This window comes from Haliotis rufescens, unplaced genomic scaffold (genome assembly GCF_023055435.1).
Source record: "Haliotis rufescens isolate VD_foot unplaced genomic scaffold, xgHalRufe1.0.p SCAF_20, whole genome shotgun sequence".
Taxonomy (NCBI): Eukaryota; Metazoa; Mollusca; class Gastropoda; order Lepetellida; family Haliotidae; genus Haliotis; species Haliotis rufescens.
In genome coordinates, this window is record NW_025963891.1 from 18,888,699 (window position 1) to 18,911,417 (window position 22,719).

Here is a 22,719-nt window from a genome sequence, read left to right on the forward strand (position 1 = left end):
ACAGGCTGATGTCAGAGACAAACTGATGTACCCTCTATAAGCACCTGGGGATTACTGTGTGCACAAGGTGTGAAAAAGCTTGCGTTAGTACAATGAGTACTTCTTGGAACTTTACAAAACCTGAATTACATCATCTCTAGAGAGCGCCAGCGCTTATTTCCAAGAAGGGTAGTGTCCACTTCCCAATGTAGAGGGTAGATATTTTGATCAATGATTCGGGTTAATCATTTCACAATACATACAGACGGGGGCACGGGTGGCCCAGTCGTCTAAGGCGCCGCGGTTCGCTGTGCAGAGTTGCGTCCCTTGGGCACGCCAGAAACCTATGATTGTCGGTTCGAATCCCGGTTCGCCCCGTTTGTTTCTAGGTTTGTCAGCACCCGTGCTCGTGGGTTTCACCGAAGTGGTAAACGTCTGAGACCTGCATCACTTCGGGCTTTCCTCGCACATTAAGCTGACACCCGCGATATAACTGGAATATCGTTAAAAGCGGCGTTTAACCCAACTCACTCACTCACTCACTACAGAAAGACATAAACTCATGTTGGTGTTTACAGCATGGAATTTACCGAACGGTGAAGTTTGGGTTGGAAGAGTTTGCACCACTTTCGTTTCATTACCGATATGATAAATGTTCATAGCATTGTCTTTTCCTCACTCTATTTACTAAAGGCTTGCTGCATATGAAGTATTGAAACTATATAGTTGAGACATTCAAGCTTTAAATGCTAAGTGTGAAAGTGTCTGTTTAAAAGACCAGGAGTAGTGTACCCTTACAACTCAAATCACTGTGGATATGAGTATAATGTTATTAATTATGATTAAACTACACATTTATGTACCGCAGGTACTAGTATCTGCTCAAATGCGGTTTTATTTGTTCCCCGACCAGTGGATCCGTTTGCATTCCAGTTATCATTCTCAACTCCCTGGGGAGTATACAACACAAGCTGCCCAGAGGCGCTAGAAGGTTTTTACATCCACCTCACATATCGGGTACCCATTTCCTGCTGGGTGAACAGAGGCACATTTGAACTAGGTCTCTTTCCCAGGGTGACACCACACGTGTTTACACTTGTGTTGCGGGTGTATGTAAGTGTTTGTGTTTCCACCATCTGGTTATCCACCATTGGACGAGTGGGTTCTTTTGAGTGCACAGGGTGAATGTACTGTACACTAGGGGTAGTGACAACACTGTAAAGACATGTAAACGTTGTTGGTCCATAGGTTATAGTTCAGTGAAGACAGGATAGTAAGAATATAATTGTAAATTGTCCAGTTGACATATATCTACATGTTCCAGGACATTACAGAAGGCGACACCATATCATTTTACTTTCATTGTGGACCGCCTCCGTGGTCTAGTGGTAGAGCGTCCGCCCGGAGAGCGGAAGGTCCGGTGTTCGATCCCCGGCCGCGTCATACCAAAGATGGTACTTGTTGTTACCCTGTCTGGCGCTCGGCATTAAGGGGCTAAAACAAGGACTGGTCGGCTCGGAGTCAGTATACTGTGTCTGAGTGGGGTATTCATGTTAAACTGCGGCGTGATATCTCAGTGAGCTAGCACTATAAATCGGCATCATTTCGGTCTTTTTTATGATGTGTAAATGGTGTGTTCAAAATTTCATTCTTGTATCCATAGCAGTTTCTGAGTAACATTGTCCCAATTGCAAGTCTCATGGACGCAGCTGTGTTGGAGGCGGACACTTGAATAACCAAACATATTCTTAGTAAGCCGACACAGACCTGAATTGGAGACAGATACTTCTCGACTCGAATATCTCAACATCCGTTCAACTACCGAACGTGTAAATTCTCAGATATATGCATGGATATCTTTAACATGTTCCAGTGTACGAATTACTCCAATTATTGAATAAACCACAATACTGCAATGTTAAGCCCATTTCAGTGAGTGAGTGAGTTTGGTTTTACGCCGCTTTTGGCAATATTCTAGCAATATCACGGCGGGGGATACCAGAAATGGGCTTCACACATTTTACCCATGTCGGAATCGAACCCGGGTCTTCAGCGTGACGAGCGAACGCTGTAACCACTAGACACCCGACCGTCTAAGTCCATGAAATGGTTAGTCAGCAGGGCAGAGCCAGATAACGAATGAAACATTTAGTCAGGAAGGGTAAACGTATGGAAGCCTTTTGGGGCCATTTGTTTACTTTATATTTTTTTCTTGAAATTTCAAGATACTAAGTTTGAAAATTTAAAATTATAACTTGAAATTTCAACCTAGTATTTTGAAATTTCAAGTTCATTATCTTGAAATTTCAGCTTAGTTTGTATCTTGAAATTTCAACATAACATCTTGAAATTTCAACGTAGTATCTTGAAATTTCAACGTAGTATCTTGAAATTTCAACACAGCATCTTGAAATTTCAACATAACATCTTGAAATTTCAAGAAAAAAATATGGCCCTGAAAGGCTTCCGTACTTCCATATAAACGTGGGTCCGACTTTGATAACTATGTAACCGCGTAATCAGCTCCATTGTTATCTGACAAAGCGGGTAATAACAGTTGTGTTGATGGCCCACAGGAACATGCGGTATCAACACTTCTGTTAAGTATGCAAACCTCGTCACTGTATACGTGTTGTAACCCCACACGCGGGTATACAAGTCCGGGGCGATGCCGGGCTAGAGTGGGCCCCCAGCAACCTGTGTTTGTGAGTGAGTGAATATGTTTTTACGCCGCTTTTAGTAATATTCTAGCAATATGGGGAATCGAACCCGGGTGTTCGGCGTGACGAGCGAACGCTTTAACCACTAGGCTACCCCACCGCCCGTGCTTGTGGGAGCTGCTAAATGGATCGGTGATCAGTCTCGGTGACTTCGTTGATTACGTGACATCGTAAATCGTAATACATCTACCCGAGGCAAGGGAGTTACCTGACTATTAACGTCCCGTTTCGAAATCCACCCTATGTTGGCTGGGCTAACGAGTCTATGCACAGTCCAATCAAAATTACGTCACGAAATCGACATCCGATTCGTCAACTGCATGCAGATTTCAGTCGATTGCAGGATTTGTAAAGCATGTGCACCGCCAACTCGGCGTCAACAGATATGTTCCATATCCTTTAATGTTTCCAATCAAGGTGATCACGTGATTTGATGCACTTCGCGAAGTAAGACCCGTTTTGTTTTAACAATATAGATCTTGATCATCGAGCTGATCGTCTTGACTGGGCGCCGCCATTTTGTTTGCAGCAAATGCAAGTGATATGAGAGATGGATTTTGTTTGTCAATGAGAGAGAGACAAGCTCCTCACAGCGATAGTCCGTTCGGGGAGCTCTCTATACTATCGCTGCCACCAGTCAAAAATCCCCACTGTGATAGGTGGTCCCAACCATGCTTGGAGTTGAACTCGCAACCGAATGACCGTTATGTTTACAAACAAGTGACGACTGTCGTGACGCCGAATATACTTACCACTGATAAATTACTTTCTTTATTTGTCAATTTGAATTTCTATTTCATTAAAAGTATCATCTTTTTTTTTATATAGTAAGAATGTAAAGGAAAAGTTGGTTGATTTTCCGTTAGTCTGCAATCTCGAACCAATCTGATTATTAAAACAACAAAGTAAATTCATCTGGAAAACATGGTCAGTCGTAAACCTTTTCAAAATGAAATATGATGGCATTCTCAAAGACATAAACGAAGGTGTCACGCGCTGGGAAGGAGCTTGTAGGAGAGACATAGAAGGGACATAACTCGTAATAATAACTCGGTGACGCTAGGATCAAACCCAGACATTCCATCCAGGGAATTACATCTCCATTTCGAGAAACTACTAATAACCAAGGATTCAGATGAAATCATTCATATTTCATTTTTCAAAAAAAAAACTTTAATAAAACATACTTTCACTGTGATCATTCATTTTCCACATTGTATCCTTTGTGCGGAAATTAAGCCACTGTTATAAGTTGTTAACCGCGAGGAATCACTGCTTCTGGTTTGGAGTTAAAACCTTGCCCGAGCATGAACCGAATTTTTCAGCTCCATTCAAGTACTTTTCATAGAGTTCACTTTGTGTTTTTCCCACTTTAAAAAACAACAACACACGCGATACAATTAAAATATAGATAAAAGAGGCGTGAAAACTCCTAGACAAATCGTGAACATTATCAATGTCGTTATGCTGACACAAATGTGTTGGATCTTGGCACTTTAATAACGTCCGACAAGGAGTCTGTAGATTCTTCCTGGTCACATCAACGCTGTCTTGCAACATTATCTACAATTTACTAATTCCAGTTAAAAATGTTATCCAACTGCCATAATCATGATAATCAAACGATATAAAGGGAGATAACGGCAGTGTGCAATGTATAACAATGTTTTTGCTGCCAAATTGATGCTTGTTTCGAGTTGTGAAAAAACTTCCTGCCAATCGGAAAGTTTACTATAAACTTTACATCGTTGTTGGGTGTACTTAACTTTTCACCCAGGGTTTGTTAAAAAAAAGGGAAAAACGTTGTGTGGTCAGCTTTGAAAAGAGTCCTGCATATCGTGAAAGATGTTGAACGGAACAGGACTGTCTTTCATTCTATGGCTACTGATGAACGCGGCTTCTGCTCGCGGAGACAACAGCCCCGGTGTATCTTGGGAGGTGGAAGATATGCTTGTAAAACTGCAGGATGATCTTGGCATAAAAAGTCTAGGTAAGATGCCTTTGTAGCATCTGCATTTTATTAACTTCTCCATACTCAATTATGCAGTGTATCACATCTCCATTCTGTAATGATAACATATCCTGGACCAATCGCTGCGATAGCTTCGTCAACATCTCCATCTGTCATATCACTAAATTTTGACCCTTGAAGATCCGGGGTAGAAAAGGTCTTTAGAAACCCATGCTTGCAGTAAAAGGCAACCATGTTTGTCGTAAGAGGCGACTAACGGGATCGGGTGGTCAGGCTCGCTGACTTGGTTGATGCTTATCATTGTATCCCAATTGCGTAGATCGATGCTTATGATGTCAATCACTGGATTGTTTGGTCCAGACTCGATTATTTACAGGCCGCCGTAATACAGCTGGAATATTGCGGAGTGCGGCATTAAACAACAAACAGACTTATGACGCTCGTTGCAAAATGTCCACTATATCAAAAATGACCTGAACAACCCAAGAATTAGTTCTGTTACGTTGAAGAAAAATAGATACCTGAGGATACAGTAAAGTACGGTTATAACGAATTCAAAGGGTCTACTAATTCTAGTTCGTTATAACCGTAGTTTGTTATAAGCATATATACAGCATAACTACAGCAAATAGTCGGGACCAAAACATCCGTAAGTTCATTATAAGCGTGTTCGTTATAACCGTAGTTTACTGTATTTGTTTTGGCCTAAACTGGGACCCTTTTCCTTTATCCGTACTTTTACTTTATCCTCATACGTTTATACGCTCAACCGAAATTGTACCACTGACCACTCAGTTCCGAATACTGTCGCTGCCTCACTGCCCACAGTACTGTGTGCACTGTAGTCGACGTTATTTGCCGCGGTGTGACATTCTACATATTTCATCTACAGGAAGCAAGACTCCACTTTACCGCAAAGACATGTCTTCTGATTACGTCGCCTATTGGCTCATAGAGTTCAATAAGGAGGGATATGTCATTCTGTCATCAGGGGAGGCAACCGGTGACTACAGGTGCTTACTAAATATAATTCTTTTGAGAGTCTTTGTTTTTGTCCATCAATGACGCCGAAATATCAACGCTTGGCATGAATGGGCAGAAAATGGTTTAACATACCGTTCGTTCGATATCAGGAATATATCTTACCAAGTTATTGTTGCAATAAACTACACGTATATTAATCTGCTCATTATGTTCAAATAGGTTACAAAACTGTACGTGTATCTTAGTCCCTCAAAACAGATACTCGTGCAATCGGGCCGATTTTATGACATGCTCGTGTGTCGTTATGAGGGTAGTGTAACGCTGCTCCGAGGTGAGGTGAGGTGAAATTGGGTTTAACGTCGCGTCCAAGAATATTGCACTTACTTAGCGACGTGCATGTACGTGTGTGTGTGTGGCTGCTTGTACTAGTCCGAAATGATGCCGATTTATAGTGCTAGCCCACTGAGATATCATGCCGCAGTGTAACATGAATACCCCACTCAGACACACTATACTGACTCCGAGCCGACCAGTCCTTGTTTTAGCCCCTTAATGCCGAGTGCCAGACAGGGCAACAACAAGTACCATCTTTTAACGTCTTTTTGGTATGACGCGGCCGGGGATCCAACCCCGGGCCTTCCGCTCTCCGGGCGGACGCTCTACCTCTAGACCACGGAGGCGGTCTACGCTGCTCCGAACATTAATCCAGTTATATCACGGCGTGTTTATGTTGGAGGAAAACCGAAGTGATGCAGGTCTCACACGTTTACCACTTTAGTGAAACCCACGAGCACGGATATGGTGCTGACAAACCTAGAAACATTATCAGGTCGAACCGGGATTCGAACCCATGATTATAGGTTTCTGGCACGCCTAATGGACACCCTGAGTAATTAAAGGATACTATGAAGTTGAATCGTGTATTTGTGATCAACTGTTTCCCTCGATGCCTCATGCACTATTTCACTCTTGAAAGGCTGCTCCAACAGGGTTATCTCCCCTCCCCGGTGGTCGTGCTGTCTCGACGGGCAGAGAGACAGGGGGCGCCATGTTCCAGGTTCTATGTGTTCACAATAGACGCCGAGATCCTGTGTGAAGACAGCCAAGGGTCTGTAGCTGCCTCAACCATGGACGAGCTGCTGGGTAATCCGGTAAATATACACTGAAGTGTGGCGCCCTACATCTTCCCCAGGCAAGGGAGTTCTATGAAAATGAACATTAATTATAGAATAGAGGAAGTTCGGATTATCTATTCCAAGTAAATGAATTGTGTGAGACCCGATCCATTAGCGAGATAACTGATAATTCGCATCTTCCAGAGGCAAGGGAGTTAATTGGCTATAAAAATCCAGTTCCGACCCTTGCCGAATTCGGCTGGAATTTCTGGGCTCGATCGAAGCGCCACCAGTGGCTATTACGAGTTATGTCCCTTCTATGTCCATCTCACATCACTTCAGATAGCAAAAATTGTATGCCTAAAACACTCTAGCAATGACAGGTATTGATGGGTCTTCAACAACCAAACACTTTACCAACTTGTCTTCAGTTTCGCCTTCAAAGGGAAGAGTATTAATGAGCTCAATCACTGCATCAATAAAATACATCATATTAAGTCTAATGATGAAGGTATTAGCTTCGTTAAGATGTAGTCTAATACATGTGTTCTAAAGCTGTAACGGATTTTATAACTGATCTTGCATTGATCTTGTACTGATATCACACCAATTATATATTACAATATTATTCACACGACTAGACCTTTTCTAGTTTCTTCTTACACCGCCGGATTAAGGGTTAGAATTGATCCACAGGGACCAATGCTGGTCGTATGAAGCGACTTATTCGATCGGATGGTCTGGATGGGTGATCTTAATTGGTTGATGCGGTGCCACCAAAGCCAGACGGCGAGGGTCATTGTTCACAATATCAATCAGTGGACTGTCTGGTCCAGACTAAATTATTTGCATGCTGTCGTCATATAGCTACAATACCAGTCCTGTTGTAAGTGTGTTATCTAAAATTTCGGCGGACAATCCTTGAGCCAAGTACCTACACGTTACATGTTTTTGTATTATTCAGTTGGAATATAATATAGATATGCGAACGTTGTAATCTATTATTCACCATTCCTCAATACCAGAATGAGCTTCATGACGAACAGCTGGCTAGAGAGTACAGGGCTGTTTCCGGTGGACAGCGCTACCTGGCGGAAGAATGGGACAAAAAGCGTAGGGACATCCGGGCCAGTCCCGAGTGGAGGACACTCAGCGTTGTACGCGCAGGACAGGGAGTACAGCAGGTCAGTGTCGTAAATGGAGACCCGAAGTGAAAGATCTGTGATGTATTGTGCGAACTGAAAAGTGGTTTTCAAGCCAGTGGCATTTTTAGCAACTACTACACATTTAATCTAGGTTGATTTTTAGAGGGGAATCCTTTCACATCCATATAGTTTTCATTGAATTAACGCTATTCTCATAGGTCGGATTTATCCAGTTACATTTTCTTACATCCTTTTAGAAAAAAAAATTCTCCAGTGCTCCATTACTCTTAACAACCTGATCTTATATGATTTGTTTTTGTTTAGCCGCGCACACAGCAATATTCCAGCTAAATGAGGGGTTAAAGATCCGGGTTAGAATTGGTCTTAAATCTCCAACGAGCGTAGTGATATTAAGAACTATTGTGATACAAATCATTTTCGCAAATATTCTTCATCCGTATTTCATAAATATTGTCTCAATTCTATGGTAACCCTGGAAAGGTGTTTCTACCAAAACTGAATCGTGATTCACAAAATCACCCGCTATGGAGATAAGTTACATGTAATTAAGTATTCAAGTACTTAATATATGATGAACCGATTTGAGCTTTTATTCATTTTCAGGTTTACGAGGAATATGTGATTATCGCCCGAGAGCAGGCAGTTGCTGTAGGAAACGCCACCACTGTTCGCATACGCGCCTTCAACGAAACTGCGACCTTTGATCCCTTTATCCTGGTGCCCAAATATGAATCGAAACAAACCTCTGACCTACAACAGAATACATGCATCCTAACACAACTCTGTTCAAGTTCAGACCTGACCTTAATCAATCAAGAAAAGATAAAAACAGACGAAAATGGTCTACGATACGTTCCGGTGCGGTTCGGCATCACGCGAATTCCCGTGAGATTTCAGATTGAGGTGTATCTGTCTGACGGATCAGTTGCTGTACGCAACTTCCGGTTGGATGTTTCTCTAACCCGCGCTGCTGTACAACCGATGCACATCTACACTGTTCCCCTAGAGGAGGAGTTCCCCGACTATTGGCAGCCTACCGTGAACGCTTCACTCAACAGGCAGTATCAACAGTGCCAGGTAGGCGACGGGACAGTAGCATGGGCCATGGTTCTGGGTTATTATGACCGCCGTTCCTCAGCTAGACCACGTGAATTTGGTACTGCTTCACAAGGCCTCTTTAGATGTGGACCATTTGGTTTCCATGGCGATAAGAAATGTAAAGCTCCAAAGAAAAATGACGCTTCTTTTGAAAAGTACCTTGACTCATTAAAACGTCGACTGAACGTCATTTGTAACGGCGACGTTGGCGTGACGCGGGACACCATGATGGCCAACATCCAGCCACTGTTTGATCATTTGATGGAGGAGGCCTCGACTGTCGTCTTGACTCACCAGTCGGACAAGAAGTTGTACGGTCTGCTTCCGAACTACTTCCCGAGGGATCCCGATGGTGCCCGAAACCACGCGATCAAGCATTTGATGAGCAGGGACACACTTCCGGTTGTGGTGGATTCCCGGATGTCCAGGTTCTGGGGCCCTGTTGGCCAGCATTACGTTGTAGCCACCAAGCTGAGGCGGCGGTCCCTAAGGTACAGGGTGTGCACAGGGAGGGGTTGTGGACAGTGGCGGACGGACTTTGATGTCGAGTGGTACGAACACAGCGGCTTGGAGTCCAAGGTGGGAGATGGTTGGCAAAAGGCCAACACGTTCTTTGCCGCCATAGCCTCCTACAAATAGAAAAACCAGAGAACATTCACTTTGGTCAATGGAGGGATGGCTTTCCTAGCATTTTGCGAATATGATGTACCGGAATACTTTCACTGGTAAATAAGCAATGAATAAGATACAACTCAAGACATACAAAGTTTGTCATTTTTTGTAAAATTGTTTATCCTCGATCATAGGCCATACCTAAAGGTAAAGTGAAATCGATGTAAAAACTTATTGAACATTTCATATAGTGGTTGTTTGCTTATCAAGCATCTGCAGCATTAAATGAATGACAGTGATGAAGTCGTTTAGGCATAATTCTGGTTAGTTGATTGGTTTGTTGTTTAACGCCGCATTCAGCAATATTCCAGCTATATGACGGCGGTCTGTAAATAATCGAGTCTGGATCAGACAATCCAGTGATTGACATCATGAACATCGATCCACGCAATTGGGATCGATAACATGCCTCAACCAAGTCAGCGAGCCTGACCACCCGATCCCGTTAGTCGCCTCTAACGACAAGCATAGTCATACCTCGATGGCATGAACCAGTGTTCACAAAACCAAACACAGGTTAGCCACGAATCATGCATGACGTAGTTGTACTATTGCTGACTGTGGCACAAAACAACAGCAAATAAACACTGAAAATAGTATGCAGTCTGCAGGACAAGGTATCATATCCGCCCATATAATGTGTGTCCACGTGAGTGAATGCTATTTTAGGTCGTAGTTAGCAATAATAAGGTGCGGTAGCTTAAAGCACTGACTCTCCTTACTGCAGTTTTATCGTGTAAGGTTCAGACAAACCAATGGTCAATAGTTTGTTTGTTTGTTGTTTTAACGCCGCACTCAGCAATATTCCATCTATATGACGGCGGTCTGTAAAAAATCGAGTCTGGACCAGACAATCCAGTGATTGACATGGTGATCATCGATCTACCCAATTGGGATCGATGACATGCATCAACCATGTCAGCGAGCCTGACCACCCGATCCCGTTAGTCGCCTTTCACTACAAGCATAGTCATCTGTTACGGCAAGCATGGATTGCTGAAAACCTATTCTACCCCGGATCTTCACGGGTCAGTGGTGAATAGTAGGAACATCATAATAAGATAACAGTTCTCCATCGTTTCTCTCAATAGAGATCTTTTCACCTTTTAACATTCAGTGTGACCATTAGACTGACATTTAGTCACAGAAATAAAGTTATCTTATTTAATACATATTACAGAATAATTGAGTTTGTTTGTTTGTTTGTTGTTTAACGTCGCACTCAACAATATTCCAGCTATATGACGGCGGTCTGTAGATAATCGAGTCTGGACCAGACAATCCAGTGATTGACATGATGATCATCGATCTACGCAATCAGGATACAATGACATGCATCAACCAAGTCAGCAAACCTGACCGTCCGATCCCATGAGACAAGAATCGACAATCGCCTCTTACGACAAGAATGGTTGCTTTTTACGGCAAGCATGGGTTGCTGAAGACCTACCCCACCCCGGACCTTCGCAGGAAATGAAAATGAATTCTTCGCAACATACATTATTTTAGAAATGAAATCAATATTGTTTACGTATATGTATGTATAAACGAAAAAACATGGTATATCTATTCCTTACATACAGCTTAGGAAAGATTGACACACATGGACTTCCTTCCCTTTGAACTTGTGTCAGTGTAAAGGGATTAATTAGTCGGAAAGGGTATTGGTATGACTTACTGGCCAGAATAATAACGAGCGTCGCCAATAAAAGGTAGGAACGGGTTGGGAAGCGTTCTGGAACTAACGGATTCGTCCGCCAAGCCCAAATCGCTGACGTCAACAATGGAGCTACGTCACGGCCTTGTGTGTCCCCCCAAAACTCTTGACATCATAGAACGATTACGTCAACAATCAGCTGACGTCAGAGACTATCACATCGTCAATAGCGTAGACGGCTGGAGGGCCTGTTGCTTTCGGGGGCAGCTTTTGATACTGCAAAGACAAGCACTGATTAGATGAGGACTGGTGTTCAGCGCAGGTAAGCCGCTCCTTTTATTCTTTGAAAAGAAAAAGACTTTAATGTCCAATCTAAGAAAGGGCAACACACCACAATGTGACTTTGTGCACAAGGGAATGGAGGACTGTAGTATTTCAAGTGATGAATCGAGTTTGTATCTGCGTTAGTTTTGTCATCTGAATGTTTGCAGAGTCGGAAACGATGTTGTAGTTGGACTGAAGGGGACGTTACGCTGAGTAGTGTGTACAAACATGCAAGTCCCTGGGAGTATTTTTTATTCTCTTTGGATAAGTTAGTCTCGTGAATGTGTTACGCACGCTCGTGTGCTCACTACGCGACGGCATATAGAATGACTGTTTTCTTAAATTTTGTAATGGTAAGTGATTATACCGTCCCAGACCATTGGATTGTGTTTGCATGGAGGCGATTGTTTATTGTGAATTTTGCAGAACTGAGACACATATATAGACCGAAAGTTGCCCAGAGACTTCTCTTTACATTTGAGTCGCCGTCAGGGAATTAATTTGACAGTGTCGCAGAGTTTCGTCATCTTCCGTACCTGCTATGTGCAAATGGATGGACACTTCCTAATGTTTTCTGTGTTTAAAAAAAGGAAGCAGATAGACCCAGATGTAAATAAATCCGCTGAATCTAATGGGCCGAGTAGAATTAGTTTTGTACACTTTCAGGGTATAATCACCTGGCAGTCTCACAAAGTCTTATTTTAGGCGTATTTTTTCCTTTAAAAAATGTAGATGTCATACTCATAACAACGTGCTTCGGGAGCTTCATCTCTATTACAAGGGGTTGACTGGAAGTGTGTATTGTAGCTTGCCTCTTCTTTCATTGCCTCTGTACAAAACACTGTGAAGGGAGACCGAGTGCGAGTCGGAAGGGTATTGGTATGACTTACTGGCCAGAATAATAACGAGCGTCGCCAATAAAAGGTAGGAACGGGTTGGGAAGCGTTCTGGAACTAACGGATTCGGCCGCCAAGCCCAAATCGCTGACGTCAACAATGGAGCTACGTCACGGCCTTGTGTGTCCCCCAAAACTCTTGACATCATAGAACGATTACGTCAACAATCAGCTGACGTCAGAGACTATCACATCGTCAATAGCGTAGACGGCTGGAGGGCCTGTTGCTTTGGGGGGCAGCTTTTGATACTGCAAAGACAAGCACTGATTAGATGAGGACTGGTGTTCAGCGCAGGTAAGCCGCTGCTTTTTTTCTTTGATAAGAAAAAGACTTTAATGTCCAATCTAAGAAAGGGCAACACACCACAATGTGACTTTGTGCACAAGGGAATGGAGGACTGTAGTATTTCAAGTGATGAATCGAGTTTGTATCTGCGTTAGTTTTGTCATCTGAATGTTTGCAGAGTCGGAAACGATGTTGTAGTTGGACTATGCAAGTCCCTGGGAGTATTTTTTATTCTCTTTGGATAAGTTAGTCTCGTGAATGTGTTACGCACGCTCGTGTGCTCACTACGCGACGGCATATAGAATGACTGTTTTCTTAAATTTTGTAATGGTAAGTGATTATACCGTCCCAGACCATTGGATTGTGTTTGCATGGAGGCGATTGTATATTATGAATTTTGCAGAACTGAGACACATGTATAGACCGAAAGTTGCCCAGAGACTTCTCTTTACATTTGAGTCGCCGTCAGGGAATTAATTTGACAGTGTCGCAGAGTTTCGTCATCTTCCGTACCTGCTATGTGCAAATGGATGGACACTTCCTAATGTTTTCTGTGTTTAAAAAAGGAAGCAGATAGAGCCAGATGTAAATAAATCCGCTGAATCTAATGGGCCGAGTAGAATTAGTTTTGTACACTTTCAGGGTATAATCACCTGGCAGTCTCACAAAGTCTTATTTTAGGCGTATTTTTTCCTTTAAAAAATGTAGATGTCATACTCATAACAACGTGCTTCGGGAGCTTCATCTCTATTACAAGGGGTTGACTGGAAGTGTGTATTGTAGCTTGACTGAAGGGGACGTTACGCTGAGTAGTGTGTACAAACATGCAAGTGCTGGGGAGTATTTTTTATTCTCTTTGGATAAGTTAGTCTCGTGAATGTGTTACGCACGCTCGTGTGCTCACTACGCGACGGCATATAGAATGACTGTTTTCTTAAATTTTGTAATGGTAAGTGATTATACTGTCCCAGACCATTGGATTGTGTTTGTATGGAGGCGATTGTAAATTGTGAATTTTGCAGAACTGAGACACATGTATAGACCGAAAGTTACCCAGAGACTTCTCTTTACATTTGAGTCGCCGTCAGGGAATTAATTTGACAGTGTCGCAGAGTTTCGCCATCTTCCGTACCTGCCATGTGCAAATGGATGGACACTTCTTAATGTTTTCTGTGTTTAAAAAAGGAAACAGATAGAGCCAGATGTTAATAAATCCGCTGAATCTAATGGGCCGAGTAGAATTAGTTTTGTACACTTTCAGGGTATAATCACCTGGCAGTCTCACAAAGTCTTATTTTAGGCGTATTTCTTCCTCTAAAAAATGTAGATGTCATACTCATAACAACGTGCTTCCGGAGCTTCATCTCTATTACAAGGGTTGACTGGAAGTGTGTATTGTAGCTTGCCTCTTCTTTCATTGCCTCTGTACAAAACACTGTGAAGGGAGACCGAGTGCGAGTCGGAAGGGTATTGGTATGACTTACTGGCCAGAATAATAACGAGCGTCGTCAATAAAAGGTAGGAACGGGTTGGGAAGCGTTCTGGAACTAACGGATTCGGCCGCCAAGCCAAAATCGCTGACGTCAACAAAGGAGCTACGTCACGGCCTTGTGTGTCCCCCCAAAACTCTTGACATCATAGAACGATTACGTCAACAATCAGCTGACGTCAGAGACTATCACATCGTCAATAGCGTAGACGGCTGGAGGGCCTGTTGCTTTCGGGGGCAGCTTTTGATACTGCAAAGACAAGCACTGATTAGATGAGGACTGGTGTTCAGCGCAGGTAAGCCGCTGCTTTTATTCTTTGAAAAGAAAAAGACTTTAATGTCCAATCTAAGAAAGGGCAACACACCACAATGTGACTTTGTGCACAAGGGAATGGAGGACTGTAGTATTTCAAGTGATGAATCGAGTTTGTATCTGCGTTAGTTTTGTCATCTGAATGTTTGCAGAGTCGGAAACGATGTTGTAGTTGGACTGAAGGGGACGTTACGCTGAGTAGTGTGTACAAACATGCAAGTCCCTGGGAGTATTTTTTATTCTCTTTGGATAAGTTAGTCTCGTGAATGTGTTACGCACGCTCGTGTGCTCACTACGCGACGGCATATAGAATGACTGTTTTCTTAAATTTTGTAATGGTAAGTGATTATACCGTCCCAGACCATTGGATTGTGTTTGCATGGAGGCGATTGTATATTGTGAATTTTGCAGAACTGAGACACATGTATAGACCGAAAGTTACCCAGAGACTTCTCTTTACATTTGTGTCGCCGTCAGGGAATTAATTTGACAGTGTCGCAGAGTTTCGCCATCTTCCGTACCTGCCATGTGCAAATGGATGGACACTTCTTAATGTTTTCTGTGTTTAAAAAAGGAAACAGATAGAGCCAGATGTAAATAAATCCGCTGAATCTAATGGGCCGAGTAGAATTAGTTTTGTACACTTTCAGGGTATAATCACCTGGCAGTCTCACAAAGTCTTATTTTAGGCGTATTTTTTCCTTTAAAAAATGTAGATGTCATACTCATAACAACGTGCTTCGGGAGCTTCATCTCTATTACAAGGGGTTGACTGGAAGTGTGTATTGTAGCTTGCCTCTTCTTTCATTGCCTCTGTACAAAACACTGTGAAGGGAGACCGAGTGCGAGTCGGAAGGGTATTGGTATGACTTAATGGCCAGAATAATAACGAGCGTCGCCAATAAAAGGTAGGAACGGGTTGGGAAGCGTTCTGGAACTAACGGATTCGGCCGCCAAGCCCAAATCGCTGACGTCAACAATGGAGCTACGTCACGGCCTTGTGTGTCCCCCAAAACTCTTGACATCATAGAACGATTACGTCAACAATCAGCTGACGTAAGAGACTATCACATCGTCAATAGCGTAGACGGCTGGAGGGCCTGTTGCTTTGGGGGGCAGCTTTTGATACTGCAAAGACAAGCACTGATTAGATGAGGACTGGTGTTCAGCGCAGGTAAGCCGCTGCTTTTTTTCTTTGATAAGAAAAAGACTTTAATGTCCAATCTAAGAAAGGGCAACACACCACAATGTGACTTTGTGCACAAGGGAATGGAGGACTGTAGTATTTCAAGTGATGAATCGAGTTTGTATCTGCGTTAGTTTTGTCATCTGAATGTTTGCAGAGTCGGAAACGATGTTGTAGTTGGACTATGCAAGTCCCTGGGAGTATTTTTTATTCTCTTTGGATAAGTTAGTCTCGTGAATGTGTTACGCACGCTCGTGTGCTCACTACGCGACGGCATATAGAATGACTGTTTTCTTAAATTTTGTAATGGTAATTGATTATACCGTCCCAGACCATTGGATTGTGTTTGCATGGAGGCGATTGTTTATTATGAATTTTGCAGAACTGAGACACATGTATAGACCGAAAGTTGCCCAGAGACTTCTCTTTACATTTGAGTCGCCGTCAGGGAATTAATTTGACAGTGTCGCAGAGTTTCGTCATCTTCCGTACCTGCTATGTGCAAATGGATGGACACTTCCTAATGTTTTCTGTGTTTAAAAAAGGAAGCAGATAGAGCCAGATGTAAATAAATCCGCTGAATCTAATGGGCCGAGTAGAATTAGTTTTGTACACTTTCAGGGTATAATCACCTGGCAGTCTCACAAAGTCTTATTTTAGGCGTATTTCTTCCTCTAAAAAATGTAGATGTCATACTCATAACAACGTGCTTCCGGAGCTTCATCTCTATTACAAGGGTTGACTGGAAGTGTGTATTGTAGCTTGCCTCTTCTTTCATTGCCTCTGTACAAAACACTGTGAAGGGACACCGAGTGCGAGTCGGAAAGGGTATTGGTATGACTTACTGGCCAGAATAATAACGAGCGTCGCCAATAAAAGGTAGGAACGGGTTGGGAAGCGTTCTGGAACTAACGGATTCGGCCGCCAAGCCAAAATCGCTGACGTCAACAATGGAGCTACGTCACGGCCTTGTGTGTCCCCCAAAACTCTTGACATCATAGAACGATTACGTCAACAATCAGCTGACGTCAGAGACTATCACATCGTCAATAGCGTAGACGGCTGGAGGGCCTGTTGCTTTGGGGGGCAGCTTTTGATACTGCAAAGACAAGCACTGATTAGATGAGGACTGGTGTTCAGCGCAGGTAAGCCGCTGCTTTTATTCTTTGATAAGAAAAAGACTTTAATGTCCAATCTAAGAAAGGGCAACACACCACAATGTGACTTTGTGCACAAGGGAATGGAGGACTTTGGTAATTGAGGTGATGAATCGAGTTTGTATCTGCGTTAGTTTTGTCATCTGAATGTTTGCAGAATCGGAAACGATGTTGTAGTTAGACTGAAGGGGACGTTACGCTGAGTAGTGTGTACAAACATGCAAGTGCTGGGGAGTATTTTTTATTCTCTTTGGATAAGTTAGTCTCGTGAATGTGTTACGCACGCTCGTGTGCTCACAACGCGACGGCATATAGAATGACTGTTTTCTTAAATTTTGTAATGGTAAGTGATTATACTGTCCCAGACCATTGGATTGTGTTTGTATGGAGGCGATTGTAAATTGTGAATTTTGCAGAACTGAGACACATGTATAGACCGAAAGTTACCCAGAGACTTCTCTTTACATTTGAGTCGCCGTCAGGGAATTAATTTGACAGTGTCGCAGAGTTTCGCCATCTTCCGTACCTGCCATGTGCAAATGGATGGACACTTCCTAATGTTTTCTGTGTTTAAAAAAGGAAACAGATAGAGCCAGATGTTAATAAATCCGCTGAATCTAATGGGCCGAGTAGAATTAGTTTTGTACACTTTCAGGGTATAATCACCTGGCAGTCTCACAAAGTCTTATTTTAGGCGTATTTCTTCCTCTAAAAAATGTAGATGTCATACTCATAACAACGTGCTTCCGGAGCTTCATCTCTATTACAAGGGTTGACTGGAAGTGTGTATTGTAGCTTGCCTCTTCTTTCATTGCCTCTGTACAAAACACTGTGAAGGGAGACCGAGTGCGAGTCGGAAGGGTATTGGTATGACTTACTGGCCAGAATGATAACGAGCGTCGCCAATAAAAGGTAGGAACGGGTTGGGAAGCGTTCTGGAACTAACGGATTCGGCCGCCAAGCCCAAATCGCTGACGTCAACAATGGAGCTACGTCACGGCCTTGTGTGTCCCCCCAAAACTCTTGACATCATAGAACGATTACGTCAACAATCAGCTGACGTCAGAGACTATCACATCGTCAATAGCGTAGACGGCTGGAGGGCCTGTTGCTTTCGGGGGCAGCTTTTGATACTGCAAAGACAAGCACTGATTAGATGAGGACTGGTGTTCAGCGCAGGTAAGCCGCTGCTTTTATTCTTTGAAAAGAAAAAGACTTTAATGTCCAATCTAAGAAAGGGCAACACACCACAATGTGACTTTGTGCACAAGGGAATGGAGGACTGTAGTATTTCAAGTGATGAATCGAGTTTGTATCTGCGTTAGTTTTGTCATCTGAATGTTTGCAGAGTCGGAAACGATGTTGTAGTTGGACTGAAGGGGACGTTACGCTGAGTAGTGTGTACAAACATGCAAGTCCCTGGGAGTATTTTTTATTCTCTTTGGATAAGTTAGTCTCGTGAATGTGTTACGCACGCTCGTGTGCTCACTACGCGACGGCATATAGAATGACTGTTTTCTTAAATTTTGTAATGGTAAGTGATTATACCGTCCCAGACCATTGGATTGTGTTTGCATGGAGGCGATTGTATATTGTGAATTTTGCAGAACTGAGACACATGTATAGACCGAAAGTTACCCAGAGACTTCTCTTTACATTTGTGTCGCCGTCAGGGAATTAATTTGACAGTGTCGCAGAGTTTCACCATCTTCCGTACCTGCCATGTGCAAATGGATGGACACTTCTTAATGTTTTCTGTGTTTAAAAAAGGAAACAGATAGAGCCAGATGTAAATAAATCCGCTGAATCTAATGGGCCGAGTAGAATTAGTTTTGTACACTTTCAGGGTATAATCACCTGGCAGTCTCACAAAGTCTTATTTTAGGCGTATTTTTTACTTTAAAATGTAGATGTCATACTCATAACAACGTGCTTCGGGAGCTTCATATCTATTACAAGGGGTTGACTGGAAGTGTGTATTGTAGCTTGCCTCTTCTTTCAATGCCTCTGTACAAAACACTGTGAAGGGAGACCGAGTGCGAGTCGGAAGGGTATTGGTATGACTTACTGGCCAGAATAATAACGAGCGTCGTCAATAAAAGGTAGGAACGGGTTTGGAAGCGTTATGGAACTAACGGATTCGGCCGCCAAGCCCAAATCGCTGACGTCAACAATGGAGCTACGTCACGGCCTTGTGTGTCCCCCAAAACTCTTGACATCATAGAACGATTACGTCAACAATCAGCTGACGTCAGAGACTATCACATCGTCAATAGCGTAGACGGCTGGAGGGCCTGTTGCTTTGGGGGGCAGCTTTTGATACTGCAAAGATAAGCACTGATTAGATGAGGACCGGTGTTCAGCGCAGGTAAGCCGCTGCTTTTATTCTTTGAAAAGAAAAAGACTTTAATGTCCAATGTAAGAAAGGGCAACACACCACAATGTGACTTTGTGCACAAGGGAATGGAGGACTGTAGTATTTCAAGTGATGAATCGAGTTTGTATCTGCGTTAGTTTTGTCATCTGAATGTTTGCAGAGTCGGAAACGATGTTGTAGTTGGACTGAAGGGGACGTTACGCTGAGTAGTGTGTACAAACATGCAAGTGCTGGGGAGTATTTTTTATTCTCTTTGGATAAGTTAGTCTCGTGAATGTGTTACGCACGCTCGTGTGCTCACTACGCGACGGCATATAGAATGACTGTTTTCTTAAATTTTGTAATGGTAACTGATTATACCGTCCCAGACCACTGGATTGTGTTTGCATGGAGGCGATTGTATATTGTGAATTTTGCAGAACTGAGACACATGTATAGACCGAAAGTTGCCCAGAGACTTCTCTTTACATTTGAGTCGCCGTCAGGGAATTAATTTGACAGTGTCGCAGAGTTTCGCCATCTTCCGTACCTGCTATGTGCAAATGGATGGACACCTTCTAATGTTTTCTGTGTTTAAAAAAGGAAGCAGATAGAGCCAGATGTAAATAAATCCGCTGAATCTAATGGGCCGAGTAGAATTAGTTTTGTACACTTTCAGGGTATAATCACCTGGCAGTCTCACAAAGTCTTATTTTAGGCGTATTTTTTCCTTTAAAAAATGTAGATGTCATACTCATAACAACGTGCTTCGGGAGCTTCATCTCTATTACAAGGGGTTGACTGGAACTGTGTATTGTAGCTTGCCTCTTCTTTCATTGCCTCTGTACAAAACACTGTGAAGGGAGACCGAGTGCGAGTCGGAGGGGTATTGGTATGACCTACTGGCCAGAATAATAACGAGCGTCGCCAAAAAAAGGTAGGAACGGGTTGGGAAGCGTTCTGGAACTAACGGATTCGGCCGCCAAGCCCAAATCGCTGACGTCAACAATGGAGCTACGTCACGGCCTTGTGTGTCCCCCAAAACTCTTGACATCATAGAACGATTACGTCAACAATCAGCTGACGTCAGAGACTATCACATCGTCAATAGCGTAGACGGCTGGAGGGCCTGTTGCTTTAGGGGGCAGCTTTTGATACTGCAAAGACAAGCACTGATTAGATGAGGACTGGTGTTCAGCGCAGGTAAGCCGCTGCTTTTTTTCTTTGATAAGAAAAAGACTTTAATGTCCAATCTAAGAAAGGGCAACACACCACAATGTGACTTTGTGCACAAGGGAATGGAGGACTGTAGTATTTCAAATGATGAATCGAGTTTGTATCTGCGTTAGTTTTGTCATCTGAATGTTTGCAGAGTCGGAAACGATGTTGTAGTTGGACTGAAGGGGACGTTACGCTGAGTAGTGTGTACAAACATGCAAGTGCTGGGGAGTATTTTTTATTCTCTTTGGATAAGTTAGTCTCGTGAATGTGTTACGCACGCTCGTGTGCTCACTACGCGACGGCATATAGAATGACTGTTTTCTTAAATTTTGTAATGGTAAGTGATTATACCGTCCCAGACCATTGGATTGTGTTTGCATGGAGGCGATTGTATATTGTGAATTTTGCAGAACTGAGACACATGTATAGACCGAAAGTTGCCCAGAGACTTCTCTTTTCATTTGAGTCGCCGTCAGGGAATTAATTTGACAGTGTCGCAGAGTTTCGCCATCTTCCGTACCTGCCATGTGCAAATGGATGGACACTTCTTAATGTTTTCTGTGTTTAAAAAAGGAAACAGATAGAGCCAGATGTTAATAAATCCGCTGAATCTAATGGGCCGAGTAGAATTAGTTTTGTACACTTTCAGGGTATAATCACCTGGCAGTCTCACAAAGTCTTATTTTAGGCGTATTTCTTCCTCTAAAAAATGTAGATGTCATACTCATAACAACGTGCTTCCGGAGCTTCATCTCTATTACAAGGGGTTGACTGGAGGTGTGTATTGTAGCTTGCCTCTTCTTTCATTGCCTCTGTACAAAACACTGTGAAGGGAGACCGAGTGAGACTCGGAAGGGTATTGGTATGACTTACTGGCCAGAATAATAACGAGCGTCGTCAATAAAAGGTAGGAACGAGTTGGGAAGCGTTCTGGAACTAACGGATTCGGCCGCCAAGCCCAAATCGCTGACGTCAACAATGGAGCTACGTCACGGCCTTTTGTGTCCCCCAAAACTCTTGACATCATAGAACGATTACGTCAACAATCAGCTGACGTCAGAGACTATCACATCGTCAATAGCGTAGGCGGCTGGAGGGCCTGTTGCTTTCGGGGGCAGCTTTTGATACTGCAAAGACAAGCACTGATTAGATGAGGACTGGTGTTCAGCGCAGGTAAGCCGCTGCTTTTATTCTTTGAAAAGAAAAAGACTTTAATGTCCAATCTAAGAAAGGGCAACACACCACAATGTGACTTTGTGCACAAGGGAATGGAGGACTGTAGTATTTCAAGTGATGAATCGAGTTTCCATCTGCGTTAGTTTTGTCATCTGAATGTTTGCAGAATCGGAAACGATGTTGTAGTTAGACTGAAGGGGACGTTACGCTGAGTAGTGTGTACAAACATGCAAGTGCTGGGGAGTATTTTTTATTCTCTTTGGATAAGTTAGTCTCGTGAATGTGTTACGCACGCTCGTGTGCTCACTACGCGACGGCATATAGAATGACTGTTTTCTTAAATTTTGTAATGGTAAGTGATTATACCGTCCCAGACAATTGGATTGTGTTTGCATGGAGGCGATTGTATATTGTGAATTTTGCAGAACTGAGACACATGTATAGACCGAGAGTTGCCCAGAGACTTCTCTTTACATTTGAGTCGCCGTCAGGGAATTAATTTGACAGTGTCGCAGAGTTTTGGCCATCTTCCGTACCCGCTATGTGCAAATGGATGGACACTTCCTAATGTTTTCTGTGTTTAAAAACGGAAGCAGATAGAGCCAGATGTAAATAAATCCGCTGAATCTAATGGGCCGAGTAGAATTAGTTTTGTACACTTTCAGGGTATAATCACCTGGCAGTCTCACAAAGTCTTATATTAGGCGTATTTTTTCCTTTAAAAAATGTAGATGTCATACTCCTAACAACGTGCTTCGGGAGCTTCATCTCTATTACAAGGGGTTGACTGGAACTGTGTATTGTAGCTTGCCTCTTCTTTCATTGCCTCTGTACAAAACACTGTGAAGGGAGACCGAGAGCGAGTCGGAAAGGCTATTGGTATGACTTACTGGCCAGAATAATAACGAGCGTCGCCAATAAAAGGTAGGAACGGGTTGGGAAGCGTTCTGGAA

At 43.0% G+C, this 22,719-nt stretch overlaps 1 protein-coding gene across 1 annotated transcript; it reads left to right on the plus strand.

Moving 5' to 3' along the window:
* The first annotated feature begins 4,506 nt into the window (after nt 1-4,506).
* LOC124133930 lies at nt 4,507-9,790 on the plus strand. The gene is made up of 5 exons (XM_046498517.2): nt 4,507-4,689; nt 5,564-5,684; nt 6,632-6,806; nt 7,796-7,954; nt 8,540-9,790. Exons 1-5 carry the CDS (start codon nt 4,545-4,547, stop codon nt 9,671-9,673), a joined length of 1,734 nt encoding a protein of 577 aa, XP_046354473.2. The 5' UTR covers nt 4,507-4,544; the 3' UTR covers nt 9,674-9,790.
* The last annotated feature ends 12,929 nt before the right edge of the window (nt 9,791-22,719 follow it).